Source organism: Jaculus jaculus, chromosome 2, assembly GCF_020740685.1.
Source record: "Jaculus jaculus isolate mJacJac1 chromosome 2, mJacJac1.mat.Y.cur, whole genome shotgun sequence".
In the NCBI taxonomy this organism is placed as follows: domain Eukaryota; kingdom Metazoa; phylum Chordata; class Mammalia; order Rodentia; family Dipodidae; genus Jaculus; species Jaculus jaculus.
The window spans coordinates 194,395,305-194,421,948 of record NC_059103.1 but is presented as its reverse complement, the minus strand read 5'-3'; the positions used below and the strand labels follow the sequence as shown (position 1 = coordinate 194,421,948).

Below are 26,644 nucleotides of genomic sequence, written 5' to 3'. Positions count from 1 at the left end.
CCAAGACTCCAACCCAGAAGAGAGGACTCCAGTCTAGATTCGTATCTGAATCACTCCCTGCCTCTCCACCATGCTAAACTCAGTTTGGCTCACTTTCCTGGAACTTCGATGCCTGGGGATACAACCATAGTTTCTATCTCTGCTTAATTCAGAAGAACTCTGTGCTTCTTCCTAACCTCAGGGGTGCGTGTGCATGTGTGTGCGTGCGTGTGTACAGAATGTGTGGATGCACACACGTATGCGGGTGAATATGGATGTGGGCAGGTCCGCGTGCCTTAGGACATGAGCGACATAGCTCAGTTTATTCACTGTGGCTCCTTTATTTCTCGGTCACTAGGTTTGGGGAGCCCCCTGCCTCTCCCTACATGCCCCAGGTGCCAGACGTGCTGAGTTCAGTCAGGACTGCCGGCAAGGCAGTTCTCAGGGGAGCCAGTGCACTTCAGACACTGCAACCTTTCCAGACTCAGTTGACTCTTCTTAGTGCCTCTTCATAGCAATTGCTCTTTAACGTCTCCTACCAGCAATATCTCATTCTAGTACATCATTTTCTTTCCGTGGGAGATCTCAAAATATTATTACCACAGGTCAGAACTTGCTCAGAATTGCTCTGGCAATTTCCAAGCCCCCCATGGAGAGCCTCTGACTACAAACTGAGTGTGACTGTTTGCCTTTTGAACTTGCTCAATGGCTTCCATCAGGATTTCAAACAATCCAATTTAGAACCACTGCCAAGTGCTGCTTAGCCTCGGCCGAGGCTCTGGGGCCAGGGCACCATTACGGAGCCTGAGACACCCACAGCCTGACCCTCCAGGAGCTCACATCTGCACAAGGAGGCAAGCTGGCACTCGTTCACTAAAACGGCGTGATAATAGATTTCGGTTATCAGCTTGATTGGCTTAAGGAATTCCTAACAGATTCATGAGGTGAATCTATTTGAGTATATCTGTGGGTGCGCTTATGGACAGGGTGAACAGGGGTCAGGTTAGAAGAAGCCCTGGGTGTGGGTTGACATCATCCCATGGGCTCGGGTTCCAGACCAAATAAAATGAGAAAAGGAGGAAGTGAGTTGAGTACCAGAATCCATGTCTCTCAGCTTCCTAACAGCAGACACATATGTTCATATACTCTACACCTCCCACACACCACACCACACATACTACATACACACATGTATGCACACATGGAAAGGTGGAGGGAAAACACACCAGATAAAAATGAGTACAGAGTGAAAAAGTGCATGGACACTATATAACTATGGCATGTGACATAATGCTCCAGGCTTAAACTTTCCACGCCTCCCCCACCTTCCACGAGGGCCCTACAGCATACCAGCTGGCTAAGAAGGAAAAGGAGGCTTTGGAAAGTCAGGTGAGAGAGAGAGAGAGAGAGAGAGAGAGAGAGAGAGAGCGCAATTCACACAGTGTTGGAGCTGGCTCAGTGGTAATGGAAAGGCTTGCTGGTCTTAAAAGTTTTATTCATAACAGAGCTCAGAAGGATGCTTTTTAGGAACCACTTCCTTCTGTATCTGAGGGAAAGCTGGACAGACAGCTAGAGCCAGAGAGAGAGAGAGTGTGGAGGTGCAGGGCCAGAGATGCGGCTCTGTGTGTGTCCAGTTCCTTTCATGGAAGAGTTTTCTTTTGCTAGTGAACGACATTTTGCACATTTCTGGTCACCACCATGGAGAAGATAAGACTGAAAGGAGGGAACTTTGGGCTGGAGAGATGGCTTAGTGGTTAAGCACTTGCCTGTGAAGCCTAAGGACCCTGGTTCGAGGCTCGGTTCCCCAGGTCCCACGTTAGCCAGATGCACAAGGGGGCGCATGCGTCTGGAGTTCGTTTGCAGAGGCTGGAAGCCCTGGCGGGCGCGCCCATTCTCTCTCTCCCTCTATCTGTCTTTCTCTCTGTGTCTGTCGCTCTCAAATAAATAAAAATAAAAGAAAGTATCTTCTCTTTAAAAAAAAAAAAGGAGGGAACTTGGATGCTTCAGACAATGTACCAGGCTGAGTCCTGCCAATTCTGCTTTAAGTTTAGCGACATCATAAATACATTTAAATTAGAGAAAAAGGCAGATCATAAAACTAGATAACATGAACCCCTGATCACACAGTTAAGTCATGTGACTATAGATGACACACCTCTGTTTCTACTACATAAGTAGTTCCCAAACTGGGCCCCTCCCCCACCCCAAAATCTAGACGTTTCCTAAAATTGTTGTTAGGGTTTGCATGTGAAGTGTCACTCATGTGTTTGAACACTTGGTCCCCAGCTTGGTGGTGCTGTTTTGGAGTAGTGGGACAGGCCTTGAAGGACACACCTGCTCCTGTTGCCACAGGCTAGCCCCCACTGCAGCCTCACCACGAAGGGTTAAATCCTCTCCAACCATGGACGAAAGTGAATCCTTCCTCCCTTAGGTTGCTTCTGTCAGGTATTCTGTCACAGCAACGACAGCCTGCAAGGGTGATTCTGGGGGACTAGGCTTGACAACCATGGGTGTGTGAAGGTAAAGAAGCTTCCAGTGCACAGGGTATCTGTCTTGTGCTCTTCCATTGACTTGCCTCCTGAGACCGTGAAAGTCCAAGAGAAGCCAATGTAAGTATCACAACTCCCTGAATGTCTGTGAACAGGAGACATAGGTGGACCTCCTCAGCAGACAGCAGTGCCAACGGAGAGACTTTGAGGAATTTCTGACTTAGATATTTTGGAGATTTAAATTCTCTGTCCCTACCTACTTCCTGATTCCCCACTGAGAACCCAGAATGGGTGGCAGGTGTGGAAAGACTGGGTATGACCCTTGCTGTCTTTTTCTTTCTCTCTCTCTCTCTTTCTTTTTTTGGTGAGGCAAGCCCAACAGACTGGCCTGTTATTTTTATAAGAGAAAGAGAGAGAGAGAATTGGCACACTTGGGCATCTAACCACCATAACTGATCTCCACACACATGCACCACTTCATGTACCTGTGCAGCCTTGCACACTTACATCACCTTTTGTGTCTGGCTTACATGGGACCTGGGGAGTCAAACGTGGGTCCTTAAGATTTGCAAGAAAGCGCCTTAACTGCTAAGCCATCTCTCCAGCCCACCCTTACTTTTTTTAAACTTACCATTTCCAGGAGGAGAAAGGAACATAAAGGGAAATGGTGGGTAGGAAGGAGTTAAAATGAAAGGTAGCAATCAAAGCAGGAATGAAAATAGTTTTGATGAATCATCTTATCAAGATGCCTCATCACATAGATGTAATTGAACTTAACAGGGTTTAGAAAGCTATCACCCAAAGCAATCCCTGTGGCAAAAAGAAAATGAAGATAAAGAAAGAAGCAGCAGCTTATAGATATATTGATAAAGATAACAGACACAGGATGAATGCCACAGGGAAAGACCTCTATTCTCAGCTACGCCTCCCTCTGACTTTATTTGACAGCTGTTCTTTGTTCTAATTTTATATAGCTCTGGGATAGATCAAAATATTTAGGAGAGGATAACTTTATATTCTTTTCTAGTATTTTTAGCACAGGGCCTTTTGAAATGATTTGCTATTTTCAGATAAATGTTTTATGCTTTAGTGGGGCTCTTTGAATGGAGAAAGTTAAATAAAATCTCTGATGATTGTAGTGGATAAGTGGTGAAGATTTTTTTTTTCCTGTTACTGTTTTTTTTTGGAGTGGTTCAAAAATATTTTACATATGACACACAAAATAACAAGTAGATTCATTGTATTAGTTACTTTTTTCAAATGCCTGAGAAAGACAGCTAAAATAAAGTGTTTATTTAACTCATGGTTTAAGAGGACACAGTCCATCCTGGCAGCAGGGGTGAGAAGTTCCTGGTCACAGGGTCTCCACACTGAGGTCTGTGAGGTGTGAGTGTGAGGTGACTGGTCACAGGGTCTCCACAGTGAGGTCTGTGAGGTGTGAGTGTGAGGTGACTGGTCACACTGTCTCCATAGTAAGGACTATGGGGCATGAGTGTGAGTTGTCTGGTCATACCATCTCTATAGTCAGGACTGTGAGGTATGAATCAGGACTGTGAGGTGTGAGGTGTCTCATCACACTGTCTCCATAGTTAAGACTGTGAAGTATGGGTGTGAGTTTTCAGGTCACACTGTCTCCATAGTCAGGACTGTGAGGTATGAGTGTGAGGTTTTGTGTCATAGTGTCTCCATAGTGAGTCTGTGAGGTATGTGTGTGAGGTGACTGGTCACACTGTCTCTATTGTGTGGACTGTGAGGTATGAGTGTGAGGTGTCTGTCTGGTAACACTTTTCCATGGTGAGGAGTGTGAGGTAAGCATGTCAGGTATCTGGTCACACTCTCTTCATAGTTAGGAATATGAAGTATGAGTGTGAAGTGTCTTGTCACACTTTCTCCATAGTGAGGACTGTGAGGCATGAGTGTGAGGCTCCTGTCACACCATCTCTATAGTCAGGACTGTGAGATATGAGTGGGGACTGTGAGTTGTGAGTGTGAGGAGTGATCACACTTCTCCACAGTCAGGACTGTGAGGTCTGATTGTGAGGTGGCTGGTTTACACTGTCTCCATAGTCAGGACTGTGAGGTATGAGTGTGAAGTGTCTGGTACCTTTGTCTCACAGAAATGTGTGGTATGATCGTGATGTGTCTGGTCATACTTTCTCAAAGTCATGAGTGTGAATAAGAGCAAGAGATGTCTGGTCACACCATCTCACAGTCATAAATGTGAGGTATAAGCAGGAGGTGTCTCATGACACTGTCTCCATAGTCAGGACTGTGAGGCATGAGTGTGAAGTGTCTGGTCCCTTTGTCTCACAGTCAGAAATGTGTGGTATGATCGTGATGTGTCTGGTCATACTTTCTCAAAGTCATGAGTGTGAATAAGAGCAAGAGATGTCTGGTCACACCATCTCACAGTCATTAATGTGAGGTTTAAGCAGGAGGTGTCTCATGACACTGTCTCCATAGTCAGGACTGTGAGGTATGAGTGTGAAGTGTCTGATCACACTTTCTCACAGTCATGAGTGTGAATACGAGCCAGAGTTGTCTGGTCACACTGTCTCATAGTCAGGAAGCAGAGACCAATGTTGGTTCTCAGCTCACCTTCTTCTTCACTTTCTGTTCAGCCTGGAATCCCTTGGATGGTGCCGCCCGCATTCTGCATGGGTCTCCCTTCAGTTAAACCTCTCTGGAAACACCTTCACAGTCACACAGAGCTCTGTCTTCTAAATGATTCCAAATCCAGTGAAGTTGGCAGTGAAGATTAACCGATTAACCTTCCCTCTTTCCTCTCTCTCCCTCTCTCTCTCTCTCTCTCTCTCTCTCTCTCTCTCTCTCTCTCTCTCCCACCAAGTATATGGGTCCCACAAACACTGGCAGACCTCTCTCATGCTATCAAGTCTTTTTCCTTCTAAGCATTGCTATCTCGTTACCTGTTCTCATACTGCGTGGCTTTGAAGTCCCTGTGCAGCAGCACAAGAATAATTTATGTTATAACCAGAAAACAGAACTGACGCTGGCAGGACAGTCTGCTGTGAGCTGGGGACAGTTAGAAGAAGCGTATTCTTGGGCTGGAGAGATGGCTTTGTGGTTAAGGCACTTGCCTGCAAGCCTAAGGACCCAGGTTCAATTCTCCAGGTCCCACATAAGCCAGATGCACAAGGTGGCTCATGTATCTGGAGTTCATTTGCAGTGGCTAGAAGCCCTGGTGTACCCATTCTCTCCTTCCTCTCTCTCTCTGTCTTCCCTCTCTCTACCTCTAGTAAATAAACAAAATTAAATAAGAAGTGTATTCTTGTTGCCTGCCACTGGTAAGTGATAAGGCTTTGGGCCACTTTTTCCTCACATTCTCTAACTTTTACTTAAGCAATAGAATTTCTTTGTACTACAGATCAACTAACCATTGATTAAGTCTATTAGGGCCACTCATAGAACATCTGGGGACTCTGCTAACATGAAAGACAAGGGGCTCCTTATGGCAAGACTATTATTATATATTTTACAATTTAAACTCACTAATAATCCTAAAATATTATTGTTTAACATTGTACTCTTCCTGTAATTTTCTTTCTTCCTTCTTTCCTTCAATCATTGTTTTGTTCTTTGGTTTTCTTTCCTTTGTATTTTTCAGTATTGGGGGTTGAACCTAAGGCCTTATAAATGCTAGGCAAAAACTCTACTACTGAATTACATCTCTTGCTCTCTTATTATTTTCATATTTTGAGACAGAGTCTCACTAAGTTGCCAAGGCTGGCCTTGAACTTATGATTTTCCTTTCTCAGTCACCCAGGTATTTGGTATTGCAGGTCCACACTACCAGGCCCGATTTGGCTTTTTTTTTTTTAATTTTTTTGTTTATTTATTTAATTTATTTATTTGAGAGTGACAGACAGAGAGAGAAAGAGGCAGATAGAGAGAATGGGCATGCCAGGGCCTCTAGCCACTGCAAACGAACTCCAGATGTGTGCGCCCCCTTGTGCATCTGGCTAACGTGGGTCCTGGAGAATCGAGCCTCGAACCAGTGTCCTCAGGCTTCACAGGCAAGCGCTTAACCGCTAGGCCATCTCCCCAGCCCGCATTTTATTTTTTTAATAGCACATATAAGTTATGTATATTGATGGGGTCCATTTCAAAATGTAGATTAACTGGGCTGGAGAGATGGCTTAGCAATTAAGGTGCTTGCCTGTGAAGCCTAAGGACGTAGGTTCAGTTCCCCAGTACTCATATAAAGCCAGATGCACAAGGCGATGCATGCATCTGGGGTTCATTTGTAGTGGCTACAGGCCCTGGTGCACTCATTCTTTCTCTCTCTACCTTTCTCTCTCTCTCTCTGTCTCAAAAAAATAAATAAATAAAATATTTTAAAAATGTAGATTAACTATATGAAAAGAGGTTATGGACAAATTTCACAAGTGAAAAGCCCATGAGGAACTAACAGAAAAATTTTCATTGTCACTAGCAATTAAAGGAGAAAAAATTTAACCCTGAGAGACAGGCAATGGAATAAAAGTGAAATTTACATATGTCTGGTGACATAATTAGAAAGCGGGAAGATTCCACATCTAGGCGGTCTGCAGAACTGAAATTTGAACTAAAAGGAGCAACATGGCCCAGTTTGTCCCCACGCTTCTGAAAGCAGGCGGCAGGAGTCACAGATAGGAACGCACACTAGGACTTCTAAGCCAGCCAGGACAAACAGAAATTTCCCTCTGAGTCAAAAGTCTCACAGACTTACTTTGAGAAAGTGAGTCTTGATCTTCCCACAGTGCTTGCCCATCTGCCCTGTGATGGGGGAATAGAGCAGGTCCTTGGCAGGAATCCGGGCATATGCCACCCTCTTGTTGTTACTAAGCATCCAGATGAAGACATCGGGGATTGTGTGCTGCGGCTGTGAAGCAAAGGGAATGGGGTTGGACAGGTGGGTATTTGACAAAGGCACTTTTGGACTTCTCCTATCCCTAAAGCTGATTGTGTGCCTTGAGCATCTAGGAACTTAAACATCTGCATGGAGCTGGAGAGACAGCTTAGCAGTTAAGCGCTTGCCTGTGAAGCCTAAGGACCCCGGTTGGAGGCTCGTTTCCCCAGGACCCACGTTAGCCAGATGCACAATGGGGCGCACGCGTCTGGAGTTCATTTGTAGTGGCTGGAAGCCCTGGCGCACTCATTCCCTCTCTATCTGTCTCTTTCTCTCCCTCTCTCTCTCTGTCACTTTCAAATAAATAAATAAATAATGAACAAAAAAATATTAAAAAAAAACAAACATCTGCATGGCCATGCACCTGAAATGCCACTTGTTTGAGGTGAGAAAGCCTTGCTTGTGAGTTAGGAATCCATGTGAATCCCATGTGACCAACTGCACCTTGTGCTTTGAGGACGTGTGAGCTGGACCTGTGATTTGCCATCGAAGGATGGCCTGCTTTTCTCCATATATAGAGCAAGTGTTTCCCTGCAGTTTTCCATGGATTCCTTTCCAATGAGGATATTAATTTAGTTTCAAAGCATTAGACTCAACCAGGCAATATTCAGAATAGGCAAGTGAAAAGACCAAAAGTCCAGCAATGTCTTTGAGGCTTTCCACGTGCTTTTAAGAAAGAGAAAGCAAGTCTACAAGAATTTCATACCTAACATCTAACAGCCAAGTTTTCTACTTCAACTTCAGGCAGTTACTCAGGAAAACTGGACACAATCGCACAGAAATTTAGACTATTCCCTTGAGCGAATCACGATGGGAAGTTTATACTTCCACACCATGTTGCGTTTGAAACGTACATTTCTGAACCCATATAATTACCAAAACAAGCAGAGGCATATGTTGTGAAGCAGGCTTTGACCCTTCTGGGCTGGAAACAGATATTTGTTTTGCTTGCTCAGGTTTGACACGTACATTTGGTACCCCAAAGGAGTCAATCTGCCCCTTCTCTCTGATATGGGACCAAAGATACAATAATAGTTTTTCTTGGTCAGCTGTCAACCAATTCTGTTATAGACAGCAAGACTCAATGCCTGGTTCAAACCTTCTGGGTTCTATGTAGCGTCCATATGTCCACTGACTCCCTGTCTCAGTGTGCCTCTGGGAAATGACTTATCTGAGAGAGAATTACAACTTTCAGAAAATCTATACCTCATCCTCAGTACTATATCCCACAACACTGGATTTAAGAAGTTTCTCAACAGTTGTAAGCTTCAAGAAAGCTCCAATATTTGCCCAGAGTAAGGACCTCCAGAAGAGACCAGAAACCAGTTTTACAAGTCACTTTAAAATGAGATGCTCTTTGACCTTTACTGAAACATGACTTTCAAAATCCTCTTATATTAAAGTTCTCACCATCAAAGTGCTTAGTTTGATTTCTTTTGGGTTAATTAGGGAGTTTGCTTTTTATTTTGCTGACTACTCAGGCTTTGTGTAAAAGAAATCAATAAGCCATACATGTTTGGCTTAATTCAAAAATCTTTCCTTGGGGTGGAGAGATGGCTTAGCAGTTAAGGCTCCTGCCTGCGAAGCCTAAGGACCAAGGTTCCATTCTCTAGGACCCACATAAGCCAGATGCACAAGGTGGCACATTCATCTGCAGTTCGTTCGCAGTGGCTAGAGGCCCTGGCAACCCATTCTCTCTCTCTCTCTCTCTCTTTCCACCTCAAATAAATAAAAATAAATCTTCAAAAAAGAAACTAAAAAAAAAAAAATCTTTCCTCACATCTCCAAACAAAACAGCTTAGCTCAGCCAGGTCTGAGAAAATCTACCAATCCATCTGTTATCCTGGTGCAACATCCACCCTCTCTAGGAAGATTCTGGGCTAATCTTCCCAATGGGTTTTGCCTGTAGAGTTGATTACCTCATCTACAAGAAAGCGGATTTTCTCCACAAAGTTTTGGGCTTCATGGATCATTTCATCCAGAGATAACTTTTTCTTCTGCTGCTGAATGATCCCTTTGGCCTCCTTGGCCATTGCCTCCTACAAAAAGACAAGAGTTAGTGTCGATCTTTCTGGAAGTCTGGTGTTTTTAAGTTTCACACTGAACCCCTCTGAGCCTAACACTGTGTACATTGTCCATTTAACAGGGTGTGGAAACAGTGAATGCCACTCCTTGGGAGATCAATGAGATGCTGAAGTCCTGAAAGGGCCGAGGCTTGTCGAGACCACATGACAGAAATGATCAGAACTTTGGGCTGGAGAGATGGCTTAGTGGTTATAAGGTGCTTGCTTGCAAAGCCAAGGGACCCAAGTTCAATTCCCCAGGACCCACGTAAGCTAGATGCACAAAGTGCATGAGTCTGGAGTTCATTTGCATCAGCTGGAGCTGGTAGTCCATTCTCTCTCTCTCTCTCTCTCTCTCACGCACACATACACACAAATAAATAAAAGACTTAATAAAAGAAATGATTAGAACGTGAACTAGGCTTTCTGGTATGTAATAACGACTATAATAACAGCAGCTAAAATGCATGGCTACTGCTCTATGCCAAGAAGCACTGTGACTCCCATATTCACCCTTCGGTAACCCTCTCAGTAACTGTGGGGGTAGGAGCTCCATTGTTCCCCTGCTAAGGTGAGAAGTTGACATGCAGCTGCTAGCTGCAGAGCTTGGCATGATCCCTAGTTTAGCTCAGAGAACATGTTTCCCCCTCGTCCTGGAGGGATGGAGGGTGCTCTCAGCCCAAGAAGGCACTCTCTGAGAAACAGATGGGAATCGTGACACTGGCTGGAGTATCAAAAGCATTTATTTTGATGCGTTTATTCAGTCTGTATTCATGATATTGGGTGAAAAGAAGACCCAGGCTCTTCACAGTGCCTGTTAGGCCCTGGTGAGTTGACTCTGCTCAATCCTTTCTTCTCCTAGTATGTCTTCCTCGCTCACTGGGTGCTGGGCACACCGAGCCTTAGGAGGTCCCAGAGGATGCCAGCATTGGTCCTTGGAGCTTTTCCTTATTTGGAAATGTTCCTTCATAAACATAATATTTGATCCTTTTTTGTTTGTTTGTTTGTTTTGAGGTAGGGCCTCTCTCTATCCCAGGCTGGCCTAGAATTCGCTTGGTCTCAGGGTGGCCTTGAAATCATGGCGATCCTCCTACCTCTGCCTCCCAAGTGTCACCATGGCTGGCTGGCTTTGATCATTTTTATATGTCCCTTGTGTACCTGTCTGTAGTCTGTCTTCTCCTTGGACAGAGGCCTCTTGTCTTGTCTTGTCTTGTTATCAGTATCTGACAGACATTCTCACATAGCAGCAACACACAGCACATTCCTGGCACACAGTGTAGTAAGGGTTTGTGGGATGAATAGACCAGTGAATATAAAGACTTAATGACAAACACCATGTTCTTTGGGCTCTGTGTTTCCAGCACCTTGCCCAGCACCTAGAAAGCCTTCTGACAGTGTTGACTGGAACAAGGAATACCTGCTCTCTACCAGACTCTGTGCTGGGAGCCAAGAGGGACTGGAGTCAGACATACTGCTTCCTTTTCCTGAGGGTTTGGCAATTTTGTTAAATGAAAGCAATACATGCAAATACATGTGTAAGGCATTGTGGGATTAGACAAGGACAAAGTCAGGCTTCATAGAGGATCTCACATGTGAGATGAGTGGCAGAAAATGAATAGAATTCATCAGTTAGTAAGAAAATAAAAAACAACCAAGACAGGAAAAAAATATCATGTGGATGCTTCACTTGCAGGACACTGAGCTACCAAGCCAGAGCTGGGCTGGAAGCCTCCCTTCTGCTGACTCGCTGTCATAGTGCTGGGAAGTGCTACGCAGCCTGCTGAGGAAGGAAAGTTATCAACAGTGCTAACCAGCAGTGGATCCTGCAAGCTACACAACTGGCCAGCGAGACAAGATATAGCCCACAGTGCAATAGCGACACATGTGTTATGACGGTAACCATCTGCTCGCTGGATTTGAGGCCTGCTCTGCAGGACAGAATTCATGCCTGATACTGAAAACCTAGTCTGAAAGTCCTAAGCCCAAGGGGAGAAGGTGCTACTGTTGTTTGGCTGATACGTTATGGCCAGTGAATTGCCTTCTGCATATTTATGTTTATGCCCATATACTGCTGCTGTTCTCACTTGTGGTTAGATAAGCTTCTCTTTTCAGGTGGTGAGCAGACTACTAGGGAGACTCAAAGCCCATCAAAGTACTAGGAAGTGAGAGTTGAACGTCCAGCTCTAAATGAGACATCTCGGGGGCTGGAGAGATGGCTTAGCGGTTAAGCGCTTGCCTGTGAAGCCTAAGGACCCTGGTTCGAGGCTCGGTTCCCCAGGTCCCGCGTTAGCCAGATGCACAAGGGGGCGCACGCGTCTGGAGTTCGTTTGCAGAGGCTGGAAGCCCTGGCGCGCCCATTCTCTCTCTCCCTCTATCTGTCTTTCTCTCTGTGTCTGTCGCTGTCAAATAAATAAAAAAATAAAAAAAAATTTAAATGAGACATCTCTATCACATCCTTAGAGGCTTGGGGAGCATTGCAAAACAGATGTTGGAAAGAATGTAAGAGCCAAAGGATGGGAAGTAGTGTTTTGGAATGCTCTCTTACAAACACAAAATAATTGTATTCATGACCCACGGCAGCTGTCATTTCCTGCGCAAGACCTGCATAATATTAGGTCCACCAACATGATGTCATGAATGATTGAGGAGGGCAAAATATGACATGGAAGAAGAAATGGAAGAAGAAATATTTGGAAAGAAGAAGGGGTTCAGCATAGAGACTATGGGTGGGGGGACAAAGCAGGGTGGTGGGATGGAGTTATGATCAGGGTACATTATGAACTTTTATGGAAGTTGTCCATTAAGAAAAAAAGAGTTATCCGGGTGTGGTGGCGCACGCCTTTAATCCCAGCACTCGGGAGGCAGAGGTAGGAGGATCGCCGTGAGTTCGAGGCCACCCTGAGACTCCATAGTGAATTCCAGGTCAGCCTGGGCTAGAGTGAGACCCTACCTCGAAAAACCAAAAAAAAAAAAAAAAAAAAAAAAAGAGTTTAGGAACCAGGCGTGGTGGCTCACACCTTTAATACCAGCACTTGGGGGACAGAGGTAGGAGGATCTCTCTGAGTTCAAGACCACCCTGAGACTACATAGTGAGTTCCAGGTCAGCCTAGAAAAACCAAAAAAAAAAAAAAAAGTTTAGGGGCTGAAGAGATGGCTTAGCAGCTAAGGCACTTACCTGCAAAGCCTAAGGACCCAGGTTTGATTCCCCGGTATCCATGTAAACCCGATGCACAAGATGGGCATGTTTCTGGAGTTCATTTACAGTGGCTAGAGACCCTGGTGTGCCCATTCTCTCTCTCTCTGTCTCTTAAGTAAATAAATAAATGAAATATATTTTTAAAAACTTTTTTAAAAAGGAATCTCATGTGGAGATATTTAATCATCAAGAGTCCAAACAGTCCATCACAGACACAGGGGTAGATCAAGGCTGGGGTCCTCCTCAAATTACGCCCCCATATGTCATGTGAAGGAAATAATTTGCTAAACACAAATTAGCTAACCAGATTTTGTTTTAGTAGCCTTTCTGGGTTGTGATATCTATGACAAAGTTTGGGCCAGAGATTCCATGAACTCTAATTCAAACAGTGATTCTGGGGGGTACAGAAATGGGCCAGGTTCTAGAGCATAAGGGGCAGAACCTAAGGGACCTGGTGTGGCACTATGTAAGCTGAGGGATGAAGGGTCAACACTGACAGGTGTGGGTTCACTAGGAGATATTGAGTGAGAAGGGATAATATAAGACAAGCATTTAAGATTTCTACTAGGAGGACTGATGTAGAAATGAAAGAGACCCATGTTTGATTATCAACACAACTGGGTTAAGAACTACCTAGGGCATTCAGAAGGAACATGTGTGTGTGTGTGTGTGTGTGTGTGTGTGTGTGTGTGAGTGTGTGTGTATAAGGTATTCTTAGAGAAGTTTAACTAAAGAGGTGAGATGCACTCTGAAAGTGGGCAGCACCACCCCATGGGCTGCCATCCCAGACTAAACAGTAAGGCAAACAATAGAATGCCAGCTGAACACTGGCATTCACTGCTGCTTCCTGCTTTGGTGAGAAATGAGACGTCCCAGCCACATGCTCCCACAGCCGGGAACTCCACTGTGCATGCCCCACTGTGATGAACACCTCCTTCTCACCCTCTCAAACCATAAGCCACGATAAACCCAGCCACAAGTTGCTTTTATCAAGTATTCTGTCATGACGATGAGAAAAATAACAAATACAGACCACTACTAAGTTGGGGAACTTGTGGTTTTGTTCAGGCCCAAGATGGCTGCACACAATGAACAGCAGAGTTCTGTGTTAGGCCGGACCATGCTCAGAACAAAGGACCTAACATGACGGCCATGCCCTCCAATAACCCCATCACCCACTTTCCTGGGCATGACCAGGGGCCAGCAGTTTCAAAACTCCCTGTTGGCCAATGGCTGGCCCCCCTCCCTGGTTGGGACCTTATAAGGACACATCTGCTCCCTCCCATCCTTGAAATAGTTCCTTTCCTCAGCCTGCCCTGGTTCCTAGCTAGCATGCCATCCTACCCCACCCTCCCCTTTAAAAGACCTTCATCTTAGGTCCCAGATGCAACTTCTCTGGCCTCATGTCTTGGCACCAGTGACCCTTGCCCGAGAGCTGTGCCAATAAACCCAGCTTTACTGATCTGGTCAAGCCTTTCACTCCACAGAAAACATGAAGAGAAAGAGCTCAGATGGTGCCCCAGCCAGAAGAGCAGAGAAAGAACTGGGCAAGTGTATCTTACAATGAAAGCCAGCTCCCTTCAACATCTAGCAGGACAGAAAGGAAATCTTCTAGAAAGGAGATTGAATGAGGAGTTAGGACGCTTACATTTTATTCTCTGCACTTTAACTAGCTCTGTCCTTTAAAAAGTCATGTCAATCTTTCAAGTCTTGCTCATTTCTTTAAAATGTTTCTGAAAAGTCAAACACTGAGCGATTTTTTTTTCTTACAAAAATTATAAGAGTGCCACACAATGTCCCTTGGTGCCATCACTGGAATTGAAGATTCAAGGTGAGATAATCCAGGGTTGACTTGGTCTGGCATTTCTAACATCATTCACTCCACAAGAGTGAGTGTCTATAAGGTGCCTATCAACATCCATAAGCACAGGCTGGTCTGTAAGACACAGAGGGGCATCCGTGGCTGCCTTGTTCTCATGAAGTCCTAGCAACCTTTAACACAGTTCTCAGTGGGGAGATCCAAGGAAGCAAGAATAGCTCTTTCTTTGGGCCTCTTGGTTTGCGGGGCAGCCAGCCAAGTGAAAGAGTATAAGAGCCTTTAATAAAATGCAAATATCAAAAGAAATGAGCAAAGGGCTAAAGCTTTTATTTTATTTTATTTTTTTGCCACAATGAGGAGCCCTCCTGGGAGGAAGGTCTTTCTTAATATTTAAACGTTATGGTTGGTCAAGTTCAGCACCGCCCCCCCTGAACTTGGTGCCAGGGCTAACCTTTCCTGAGACAGCCCCCAGCCCTAACCAACCAGCTATCCCTCTGGTTCACCTGAGCCCGAAGACAGCCTACCATCACTAGATGATGATAAATATCTTTCAAAGGAGAAGGTAGACTCTCTAATCACTTGGTAACTTCCAGCTGTGGGTAAGGTTTTCCCTTGTCTGGGCCTGGGCTGGCTTGGCCCAGCCGAGAGGGCCCCCCAGCTCTTACTCTCCACACGGACTACTTTATCCCCTCTGGCTCCCCACATGGCAGGAGCTCCTTGAATTTACTTTTATCTTTTCTTTTCATGCTTTTTTCCCCCAAGGTCCTCCACGTGGGATCTCTAGCCACATGGGTGTCTTTCCTTGGCTCTGTTCTTCCCTCAATAAATGTAATAAGTTAATAATTAAAAAAAAAAAGAAATGAACAAAGGGGAACTCCATCCAAACAAGAAGTAGGATCTGGGCTGGAGGGATGGCTGAGCAGTTAAGGTACTCACCTGCAAAACCAAAGAACCCAGGTTCAATTCCCCAGGACCCACATAAGCCAGATGCACAAGATGGCTCATGTGTCTGGAATTCACTTGCAGCAGCTAAAGGCCCTGGTGCCCATTCTCTCTCTCTCATAAGTAAAAATTTTTTTAAAAAATTTCAAAAAAGAGGGCTGGAGAGATGGCTTAGTGGTTAAGTGCTTGCCTGTGAAGCCTAAGGACCCCGGTTCGAGGCTCGGTTCCCCAGGACCCACGTTAGCCAGATGCACAAGGGGGCGCACGCGTCTGGAGTTTGTTTGCAGAGGCTGGAAGCCCTGGCACGCCCATTCTCTCTCTCTCTCTCTCTCTCTCTCTCTCTCTCTCTCTCTCCTTCTTTCTGTCTCTGTCACTCTCAAATATATAAATAAAAATGAATAAAAATTAAAAATAATAAAAAATAAAAATTCAAAAATGAAGTAGGATCTGGGGGCTGCCAGCTCATCCTTGTAACCCCTCAATAGATGTTAGTTTCTTTCCTATTCTACATATATTCCCTCCTCACTCCTGTCTCCTCATCACACTAAGATATGCTTTATAAACCTTATCCTTGCCTGGCCTGTGACCCATGTCTCATCCATGAGGTTTATTTTAAAGCACACATTTTAACACTGTTCAAAGTATAAATAGAGTTTCACATACCAGCTCTTGCCAACAGAGCGTCAGTCGTTTCTTATCTAGAGTGGTTTGGTTCAACATCTTGGGCTTTTTTTCTGCTTCAGAGATAAAGGCGCTGGAAGAAAAGAATAACAATTTTTCAGCCTACTTAGTGAAAATCCATTTATATGATTCGAGATTTGCAAATATACCTTTTATGATACAAGAAAGGGTTGGTGGGGCCGCAAAATCAAGATTTTTTAACTTAGGATTAAGCAAAGTAGTGTTAACTTTTCTAACTTTTTAAACAGACAAAATGAGAATTGAAAATGATGCCAGACTTCATGTTAGTTTAGGGAAATGAATTATTTTCCACTTTTCTTCAGCATATACCTATTGTACCTGCTATCAGAATTTATCACAAAACACATAAAATGATAGTTTCCCTATCTTATGAATTGAAAACACACCAAAAAAGTTTTCTTAAACGTTTCAAGTAAAGTCGATATTTTAGACTAAATTTTGAGATCCATCCCAGATTACTGAATGGTAACATTTTTGGAGATGAAGTTAAAAAAAAATGTTCAATAGGAAAATAATAAAGGCTATAAATGTAATTCTAGAAGAAATGTATATGACCAAAATATTGTGAGGAAGTAAGGTCATGTCCTTAATGACAATGAGTATTAAAATCAATAACAGCTCACTTATAAAATGAACAATATTCAAGGTTGCTGAGAGGATGGGAGAGTACAGAAGAATATATATTAGTGTGAACGTGTTGGTGACTTATCACAGTGCTTTACAGATGGTGATAGTAGCTATCATGTTTAAATGTGTATATAATTTAATTCAAAATTTATATAAGAATTCTTATCCTTCAGAAATAACTGAAGGATTTTTCAAGACTATTTATACAATAAGACTTCCTCTAGCAGTACAATTAATGGAACAACTTAAATATCATTGGGATGAGTTAAATGTATAATGACACATCGTGTAAAAAGATGCCCATCATTTATTATTGCATAAAAAGCAACCTGTAGAACAAATGGATGATATCATTTATGAAGATATAAAATATTTTTATGTGTGTGTGTATATATAGCATGTAGATCTGCAAGGGCGCAAAAAAAGTCCAGGAGGATAAATCAGTCTCTTCTTTCTGAAAAGTAGGATTGCAGAGAAAAAATATGTATGTGTGTGTATACATATCTATTAATGTATATATGTCCATAATGGAATGTTGAAATAAATAGATGGATACATAATACATAGATAGGTAGATAGGTAGATAGGTAGGTAGATAGATAGATAGATAGATAGATAGATAGATAGATAGATAATAGATAGATATGTATTTACAATGAACAGTTAGTCCTTCTGGGATGAAACATAAGGAGTCTAAGATGTTACACCTCCCAGTGACAGGCCCCTTATCAAGCTCTATCTACCTGCAGGCAATTGGAAATCTCTTTTTGTTTATTTATTTACATGAGAGAGAGAAAAGCAAAAAGAGGGAGAGGGAGAAGGAGATAGAGAGAAAGAGAGAGGAAGAGAGAGAATGGGTATGCCAGGGCCTCCAGCCACTGCAAATGAACTCCAGACATATGTGCCACCTTGGGCATCTGACTTACATGGGTCCTGGGGAGTTGAACCTGGGTCCTTACGATTGCAGGCAAGCGCCTTAATCACTAAGCCATCTCTCCATCCTGGAAGCCATTCTAGAAATTCTCTTTGGGGTGACTAATAGTCACTAGTTACTTTTTACAGGGAACAGAAAGGGTTATAAATTGAGGTGTGAGCTTCATTGCATCATCCTAGCCTTTTCCATAGATACAGTGAATTCAACTCCAGTCTCTAGGCTGGGTTGCAGACATGTTGGGCCTCAGAATCTCCTTCCTCACAAGGATTGGAGGAGTAATTTGTCTCCACATGAAAACTGTTGTGCTAAGGTGCATGCCTCCCTTTATTGTCTACCTTGCAGACCCAGCCAGTTTGCTTTGCTGGCCCTTCTAAGTCCAGCTTCAAGATTCCCCAAGGGAAGAGCAGGAAGCCTAATTTGACCCTTAATATAAATTGCTTTCCCAGCTACAGACTTCCAGAACACAAGACTAACATTTTGATCTTTGACACACATGAGTATCATTTAGTTGATGGAAAACTTAAAGAGAAAGAGGAATAATTATCACCCTCAAGTAATCCCCTAATACAGAACAGTTGTTGAGCTACTAATCTGCTCACCAAGGATTACCAAAAATATGAGATTATGGAGCTCTTTAAATGATGTTTAAGGGAAATTGCAGGTGGCATTTGGCTCATAGCAGAAGTAGTGATAACATATATTGCTTTCATGATGGAAAATGAAGAGGAGTAAAGATAGCAAAACCATGTATTTATTTCTTTGTGATAAGTTGAGATATATATATTTATGAATAGATGCAGTACATATATATATTTCCATGTATAGATTCCATATATAAGTATATATATGTGTGTGTGTACAAGTGTACATATATGTGACATGTGTATGTATAAATACATGTATTCACATACATATATATCAGAAGAGAAGAACATACACACACACATATATATGTATATGTATATATATATATATATATATATATATATATGTATATGTCATATATATGTATATATAAGAGAAGAGTATCAGGTATAGCAACTGCCTGTCTACAACCTTGTGCCTTTCCTCAAATTGAATTTCCACTCCCTTTTTGTTAATTTCCTAATAGTGGATTCTCATCTTTGCTCAAGGCTTTGACCTACTTAACTTCCAAGTTGTTTCTACAGGGGGAAATCAGCCCTGCAGCCCCCAGTGAACCCCTCCACCAACCATTGATACTTCTGTGGGAACCCCTCCCTTTGCATGTTGACTGCACCTAGTGACTTGCTTTTAGTAGAATGTGTCAGGAGTGATGGCTGACACCTGAGGTTTGGGTAATGACACATTGTGACTTTCCTTTTCGCTATTTTGTTCTCTCTGACTTTTGCATGTTCAGCCTGATGCAGCAAGCTGCCATGTTGGTGAGTGATAGCTTGGAGAGGCCTCCACGGCAATGAATCATGGGTAGTATCCAACCAAAAGTCAACAAGGACTGAAGTCCTCAATCCATGAAGAACTGAATCCTATAAGTGACCATGTGGGTGATCATGGATGTGGATCCCTCCCACCTGGGCCTAGAGATGGCATCAGCCCCAGTCACTGGACAGTCACTGTGATAACCCCCTGAGTTTTGAGGTAATTTGCTAATTTGAGGGTAAATATGCCCTATTTGGGGGGGGGGAGGTCTTTTAATACATCATCTACATCTAAAATAAGAATCTTTAACTAGCACTTATTAATGCACTATATGGAAAATTCAATTAGGTAGCATTTGCTAGAACTTCTAAATAGTTGCTGAGTATCTATCAAATGTGAAGAGCCAGGCTGGGTTCTGCAACCATGAGCCTTTCCCTTGTGTCATAAAGAACCTCAGCAGTATGTCTGTCTTGTTTGAATTTCTCCCCTTTGGTTCATCTTTTAGTTGTTTAAGTGCCAGAAAGCAGTAGTTATCCCAAAAACATCAGCTAAATTAATGAACAAAATAAATAAAATAAAGACAGACATGATACTGTAAAGCACCTATCTGAGTGCATGTGAACTCAGCTGGTTTCTCAAGGTCATTAAAAGTTGGATCCATCTAAGCTAGGCTGTGCATAGGTCAGCCACCTGCTTTGACTGATGAAGTCAGAGAACACGGTCTTCATCCTCGCCTCCGACACCTCCTCTGAAACCTTGGTCAACTCTCTTACTTCTTCTGTACTTTCTTCCTGAAAGCAAACGAGAGGAATGGAAGGATGAGAGGTGTTGTAGAGATATTGATTGCAAGATCCTAGAAATAATATTTGCCTATTCCTGTTGTGGTTGGGGTTTTAGAGATAAAACTGTTCCCTTGTTTTCTTATTTTATTGTTTGAGAGAGAGAGAGAGAGAGAGAGAGAGAGAGAGAGAGAGAGAGAAGAGAATTGTTGCACCAGGGCCTCAGCCATTGCAATTGAACTCCAGGTGCTTGCGCCACCTAGTGGGCATGTGTGACCTTGTGCTTGCCCCACCTTTGTGAGTCTGGTTTATGAGGGATCTGGAGAGTTGACCATGGGTTCTTAGGCTTCACGGACAGGTGCCTTTTAACTGATAAGCTATCTCTCCAGCCCTCCCTTGTTTTATTGTATCTGGCCTGGAAGTATTGATGGCTCTCATCTTTGAGCCTCCCTTTGCCTAAGTAGAACTGGTCCAGCTTTACATCTTCTCCTGCATTGCTCAAAGGCATTGTTTGTATACCAGATCAATTCCCTAACCAAGTTTCATTTATTTAGGCCTATGCTGTGGAAAACTTAATAGCATGAGTAATGTATCACAATAGTGGATAAATTAGATATAACTATCAAAAACATCAAAAGTAATATGCAATTTATTTTATATAGTAATAAAATCTATTGAAATTAAAAGGGTACTCATTCGGTATATTTGGTCTGGGAGCGGAGAAGGTTATATGAGACAATAACTACATGCTTATACACTTAGGTAACTGCTCTTTTCCTTTAGGGTCTAAATTCCAGGATCCTACTAAGCAGTTTGGAGGAACAAAAGACAGAGGGAGATGTCCACATTGCCACTGCTTTCCTAGAATTCACATAAGCTACATTTTCCACCAGATGTCAGGGTATGATGCCTAAGGACACATGTTCCCCCCTTTCTACCTTCACTGTAAGAGCAGAAAACACTGTGGGGTGATTAAGGATTTGACCACTTGGTCAGGCTACCTGGATTCAATTCCAGGACCTATCATTTACAAGTGACCTAATCCCATTATGCCCAGTTTCCTCATTGTAAAATAGGAAATTAATAGGACCACCAGAGAGGAGTATGAAAGTCAGTCACCTTAGCCATGATTGACACTGATACAGACATGAGTACTAATGGCTACTATGGCTTCTAGGGAAAATTCTGATCTGTTTTGTCACAACTTTTAGTGGTAAACTGTATCTATTCTGTCTGTAGAACAAACAAGACCAGTATTGGTTTCTGTGACCTCTACATGGTGTGACCCCCATGCCTCCCTGACAGCTTCCAGAATCTAGCCCCACGATGCTTAGAAGCCCATGGCCAGGATGGCTCTTTGTTTATATAACAGAGATTGTAGAGCAAAGAGGGCAGAGAAAGTTATTCTTAGCATAGATTCTAGAGGAATGATAGGGTTAAGACAAAGGTCTCTGGTAAGGCCTGTAGACAACTGTGGGTTCAGGATGCCCCTTTCTCACGAGGTCTATGGAGCGGGGAAAGTGTGAGAGTAGGAGAAAAAGACTGTTTGAAGCCAGGGTTTGTCAACTTTGTGAGATTGTCTTCAACTCCCTCCTGCCCTTTAGAGATGAAAGAATCAGCCTCGTGCTGCATCCTGGAACAGCAAGAAGTAGAGAATGGATTTAAATTCGAACAGCTTGGTGTAAAGCCCAGAGATTTTGCAAAACATATTCTCATTTCTTTAGGACCACATAGGAGGACCCATGAAAAGCAGAAGCCTCAGTTTTGTGATGTTTAGACTGACATCAAGACGCTCTGCTGGTTAGATAGAAATGCTCCCCGGCCCCACTTTCCTAAGCTGCAAACCCCGTACCAGTGGAGCCACCTACCAGGAGCTCGGCCAGTTTCTCCAGCATGTTGGACCAGTGCAGCCTGAAGGTCTGGTCTCCCCAGGAACTGATGAAGGAGACGCAGGGCTTCTTGGCATCAAATGGCAAGTAGTTGTAATTCCTGTGAAGGCACAGTAGTAGGTATAGAAACCAGTTGGCAGTTGGTGTTTTTCAGGAAATTCCTGCCATTTTTTTTAAAGATTTATTTTTATTTATTTATTAGAGAGAGAGAGAGAGAGAGAGAGAGACAGGGAGAATGGGCACACCAGGGTCTCTAGCCACTGCAAATGAACTCCAGATGTATGTGCCCCCTTGTACATCTGGCTTACATGAGACCTGGAGAATCAAACCTGAGTGCTGAGGCTTCATAGGCATGCTCCTTAAAAGGTAAGCCATCTCTCCAGCTCTCAGCCATTTGTTTGTGTTTTGTATGTTCTGTGAGGTGGGGAAAGGGTGGTGAAAAAACCTTTAAAATTATCCTTAGTCTATAATTAAAGACCTTTGAACAATGAATGGTGAAGGGTTCTGTGACAACAATTGGAGGAGTTAACAGTTACCATCAAGCCAGATGGGGTAGTGCACACCCGAAGCCCTGGGATTTGGGAGCTGAAGGCAGGAGGATCAAGAGTTCAAGGCCATCCTCAGCTACATAGTGTTGGCCAGCCTGATCTACACGAGACTTTGTCTCAAAACCAGAACAAAACAAAAACAGTTACCATCAGACCCCAGGCACAGCTCAGAAATCATCGCCAGGGGACATAGGGAAAAGGCAGGATAATAAATAAGGATGGCAGATGAATATTCTTAAATGCTGATAGAAAAAGATAATTAACAGAATGAAATGGAATACAGCAAAGAAGGAACTAGTGTGAGCTTCAGTTCTCAAGGAAGAAAAGATTAGCTGGTAAGGAGACAAGTAAGGTGGAAGAGGTATAACAAAAAAATTGATGTTCTAAAGATAGCTAATTTTTAAAATTTTGTTTTATTAATTGTGTTATCTTCTTTTAAAAAAAGTTATTTTTATTTATTTATTTGAAAGTGACAGAGAAAGAAAGAGGCAGATAGAGACAGAGAGAGAATGGGCGCACCAGGGCCTCCAGCCATTGCAAATGAACTCCAGACGCATGCGCCCCCTTGTGCATTTGGCTAACGTAGGTCCTGGGGAATCGAGCCTCGAACCGAGTCCTTAGGCTTCATAGGCAAGCGCTTAAATGCTAAGTCATCTCTTCAGCCCTCGTATTATCTTCTTATGCCCTTTCCTCCCCTCCTCTTTCACTGGAGTTAGTGCTGAGCTCTCTGCAACCTCTGGATTTCTACTTTGGTGAGTTTTGAGTGTCTTCATTGTCTATGACCATCTCCCTGGAGCTGGTTGTCAGGCTAGCAAGTAGGAGCAGCACTCATCTTTGAATTGCAACTTCCTTTTGTAATGAGTGACAGCTGCTTAAATGATTGTATTTTCCCTACCCCTGAATAATTTTCTCTTAAACACCTGAGACTATAAATAAGAACTATAGGAAGGAGACAGAAGGTGGTGATAGGTGGCTCTGGTAATGTAGGCAAATGTTCAGAGAAATACATTTATAGTGGTAGAGAGAAACAGAGATAGGGACAGACAGGTGGAAAGCGGGAGAGAGAGGAGAGGGAGGGAGAGAACAGGAAGAGAGAAGGGGGAATCTTTATTTCCATATTAAAAAAAAAAACAGCTAGGGGAGATCTTTAGCCGGAAACAACAGATAGTTCTTTACAGCTTTTCAACAAACATTTCCACTGAAGGAGACATCAGACTTAGCAAAGGGCCCCCTGGCCTGCTCTGTAACAAATAAACCAGTGGGTGTCCATTCAGAAAAAGAGCCAAATAAGTTTCTGGCAGAAAATGAGGTTGTCATTACAGCAAGAGACCAACAAAATCAGAAACCAGATTAGTCTGTTTTTTATCTTTTAAGATCACTTCACCAAGAATTCTACGTCTAAATAACCCCCACACACTAATGCACTTTGTCCCAAGGTGTCTTTGGTTGGGGCTCATCTCATGCTAATGATGTCCTGGGGCTTTGTCTCTGTGGTTCTGGCCATACTGGGTCTGTGAGGACCAGGCAGCAGAAACTTTGTGTGCAAGCCATGGTGCACATGGAAAGCAGCAGGTGGATGGAGGCTCAGCTGCCCATGGAACAAGGAGAGCGCCAGTCTGGATGTCTGCCCGATATAGACCCAGCCTGGAACTTTGGGAGAAGATGAGCCTAGAATCCTGGGAATTCAATGAAGAGCTATCACTGGATGCCATCTGTCCCAATCTTGTCCCTGACCTCTGACTCAACACAGAGACTGTGTGCAAATGTATGTTCTTTGTAAAACAGAAATCCCAGAACATGTCCATAGTGAAATTGTATTAGAGGCAAGGACATAAGTTGCGTGTGTTCATAACTGTGTGTGCATGCGTGTCTGTGTGCACACACACACACGCGCGCACGCACACACACACACACACACACACACACACACACACACACACGAGCGGAGGTCTACAATAGATATAAAATCCTCCAATCCAGCTGCTGTCTCTCAATAGTGACTGAGAAATATAAAGCATTTCTGCACTCAAAAGATGTCAGCTTAGGCGCTTGGGGGAATGGCTTAGTGGATAAAGCACTTGCTATCCACAGCACCTGAGTTCAAATCCACAGACTCCCGCTAAAAGCTGGACGCTGTGTCAGGCTTTATTCCTAGCATGCCTATGGTGAGATGAGAGGCAGAAACAGGAGAATTTTCTGGAAGCTTATGGACCAGCTAACCTAATAGGCTAGAGGAGCAGTAAATAATGAGAGACCCTGTCTCAAATAAGGTGGAAGGCAAGAACAGGACCCAAAAGTTGCCCTCTGACCTCTGATCCACACTCACACACATGAGCATGCACACAAATACACTACACACATATCACACACACACACACACACACACACACACGCACATGCCAGCACAACTTAATGTTGGTCTTGAGGCACTGGCTGGCGTTAGTCATGGATCCATCAAAGGATGTTGTCCGACCATTCAGCTCTTTCTAATCCCTTCCCAGGGCTGGAGATATGGCTTAGCGGTTAAGCGCTTGCCTGTGAAGCCTAAGGACCCCCGTTCAAGGCTCGGTTCCCCAGGACCCACGTTAGCCAGATGCACAAGGGGGCACACGCATCTGGAGTTCATTTGCAGTGACTGGAGACTCTGATGGGCCCATTTTCTCTCTCTCTCTCCCTCTTTCTCTCTCTGTCCACCTGTCGCTCTTAAATAAATAAAAATAAAAACATAAAAATCTAATCTCTTCCCATATGACAGTGTCATCAACAGCCAGCACTGGGCTAGTCCATTTAGGCAGGAAATGGTTGGGGGTGCGGAGTCCTTCTCAGTAGACTCACAACGTCTTCCTGAGCTTCTGGTCCCAGATGCAGGATTCTTCACTGACAAACTCAAGCTTGAAACGAAAGTTCAAGCCAGGGAAGCTCCGGGTTCTTCCCAATGTATGTGCATGGGAAACCAAGCCTGGCTTCCAGGGAGGTATAAAGAGCCTCCTTTCCCCCATGAAAGTGACCCATGGGAGAAAGAACATGGTCCACGGTGGTGGGCGCTGAGGGTGTGGGCAGGGTTTCAAAGATGTAGAGAATTCTCAGAAATGAGAGGGCAAACAACCAAAATTATTTTTATTTACCCCACTCTGCCCCAAACATTCCTCTCTCTCTTCAGCCTCCTACTTTCCCTTTCACATGTCACCTTTTCTATGATTCTTCCCAACTCTTTGCCTCCTCCAGGGGAGGGTTAGTCATCTATCCCGATCCCCTGCTCCGCTACTATTCCATAGGTACCTCAGGCACAGTAACTGCTTAACTCAAGTGAAAACATTTATGAGGGGGCTGGAGAGATGGCTTAGAGGTTAAGCGATTGCCTGTGAAGCCTAAGGACCCCGGTTCGAGGCTCGATTCCCCAGGACCCACGTTAGCCAGATGCACAAGGGGGCGCACGCGTCTGGAGTTCGTTTGCAGTGGCTGGAGGCCCTGGCCCGCCCATTCTCTCTCTTTCTCATAAATAAATAAATAAATAAATAAATAAATAAATAAATAAATAAAAATTATATAAAAAAACATTTATGAGGGGCCGGGAGTTAGCTCGGTCAGTTAAGTCCTTATCTTGTAAGCACAAGGATCTGAATTTATACTCAATCCCAGGGTAAAATGCTGGGTGTAGTGATGTATGCCTCTGATGGAGCTCTGCACAGGCAGAGACAGGGAGAGCCCTGAGGCTTGCTGGCCAGGTAGTCTAACTTCACTGGTGATCTCCAAGCCTTCCCCACCCCCCCCCACATAAACAAAATGAATGAACCATTTATGAGTTCCTACTGTGTCAAGTACAGAGCTAAGCGGATCAAAAGGTAATGGCATGGTCCCTGCCCACAAAATGCTCAGTCTTCCTTACAGGGAAGACAGGGAAACTATCATATCCCTGCGGGATTAGTGTTTGCTGGAGATGGGGACAGAGCAATCTCAACCACGCGTGCACTGAGGAAGGGACCCTAAGGCACACGGAGAAGGAGCTTGTTGCTAGGCAGAGGTGAGGGGCACATTGGAGGACCCAGGAGCAGCAGAGAGCAGGATATGTGTGGGGAACTGCCCGGGGGGGGGGGGGGGGCAGGCATGGCTGGACATCTGGGGAGTGACTGAAGGTGGTGACGGAGAACAAGGCTGGGATGAATCCACAATCCTCAACCGGGAGACTCCGGAGGGCACAGTGAGCCAATGCATGATACCAATCGTGGGAATGATTGATCTAGTTAGTTAAGTGTCTTGAGGAAAATCCAAACCAGATAGGATTTGTTTTGTTTAAAAAAAAAAAAAAGTCACTGGCTGGAGAAATGGCTGAATGGTTAAGGCATTTATCTGTAAAGCCAAAGGTTCCTGGT

At 43.9% G+C, this 26,644-nt stretch overlaps 1 protein-coding gene across 1 annotated transcript in view; it reads right to left on the bottom strand.

Annotated features, from left to right (window-relative positions):
* Fer1l6 (fer-1 like family member 6) overlaps positions 1 to 26,644 on the bottom strand; it is a 145,513-nt gene that overhangs the window by 74,620 nt on the left and 44,249 nt on the right. The window contains exons 13-17 of the mRNA XM_004661353.2: positions 21,706 to 21,826; positions 19,749 to 19,849; positions 16,061 to 16,151; positions 9,297 to 9,416; positions 7,198 to 7,350 (exon numbers count right to left, since the gene is read on the bottom strand). Of these exons, the coding sequence (XP_004661410.2) occupies positions 7,198 to 7,350; positions 9,297 to 9,416; positions 16,061 to 16,151; positions 19,749 to 19,849; positions 21,706 to 21,826 (586 nt within the window). The remainder of the gene's footprint in view (positions 1 to 7,197; positions 7,351 to 9,296; positions 9,417 to 16,060; positions 16,152 to 19,748; positions 19,850 to 21,705; positions 21,827 to 26,644) is intronic.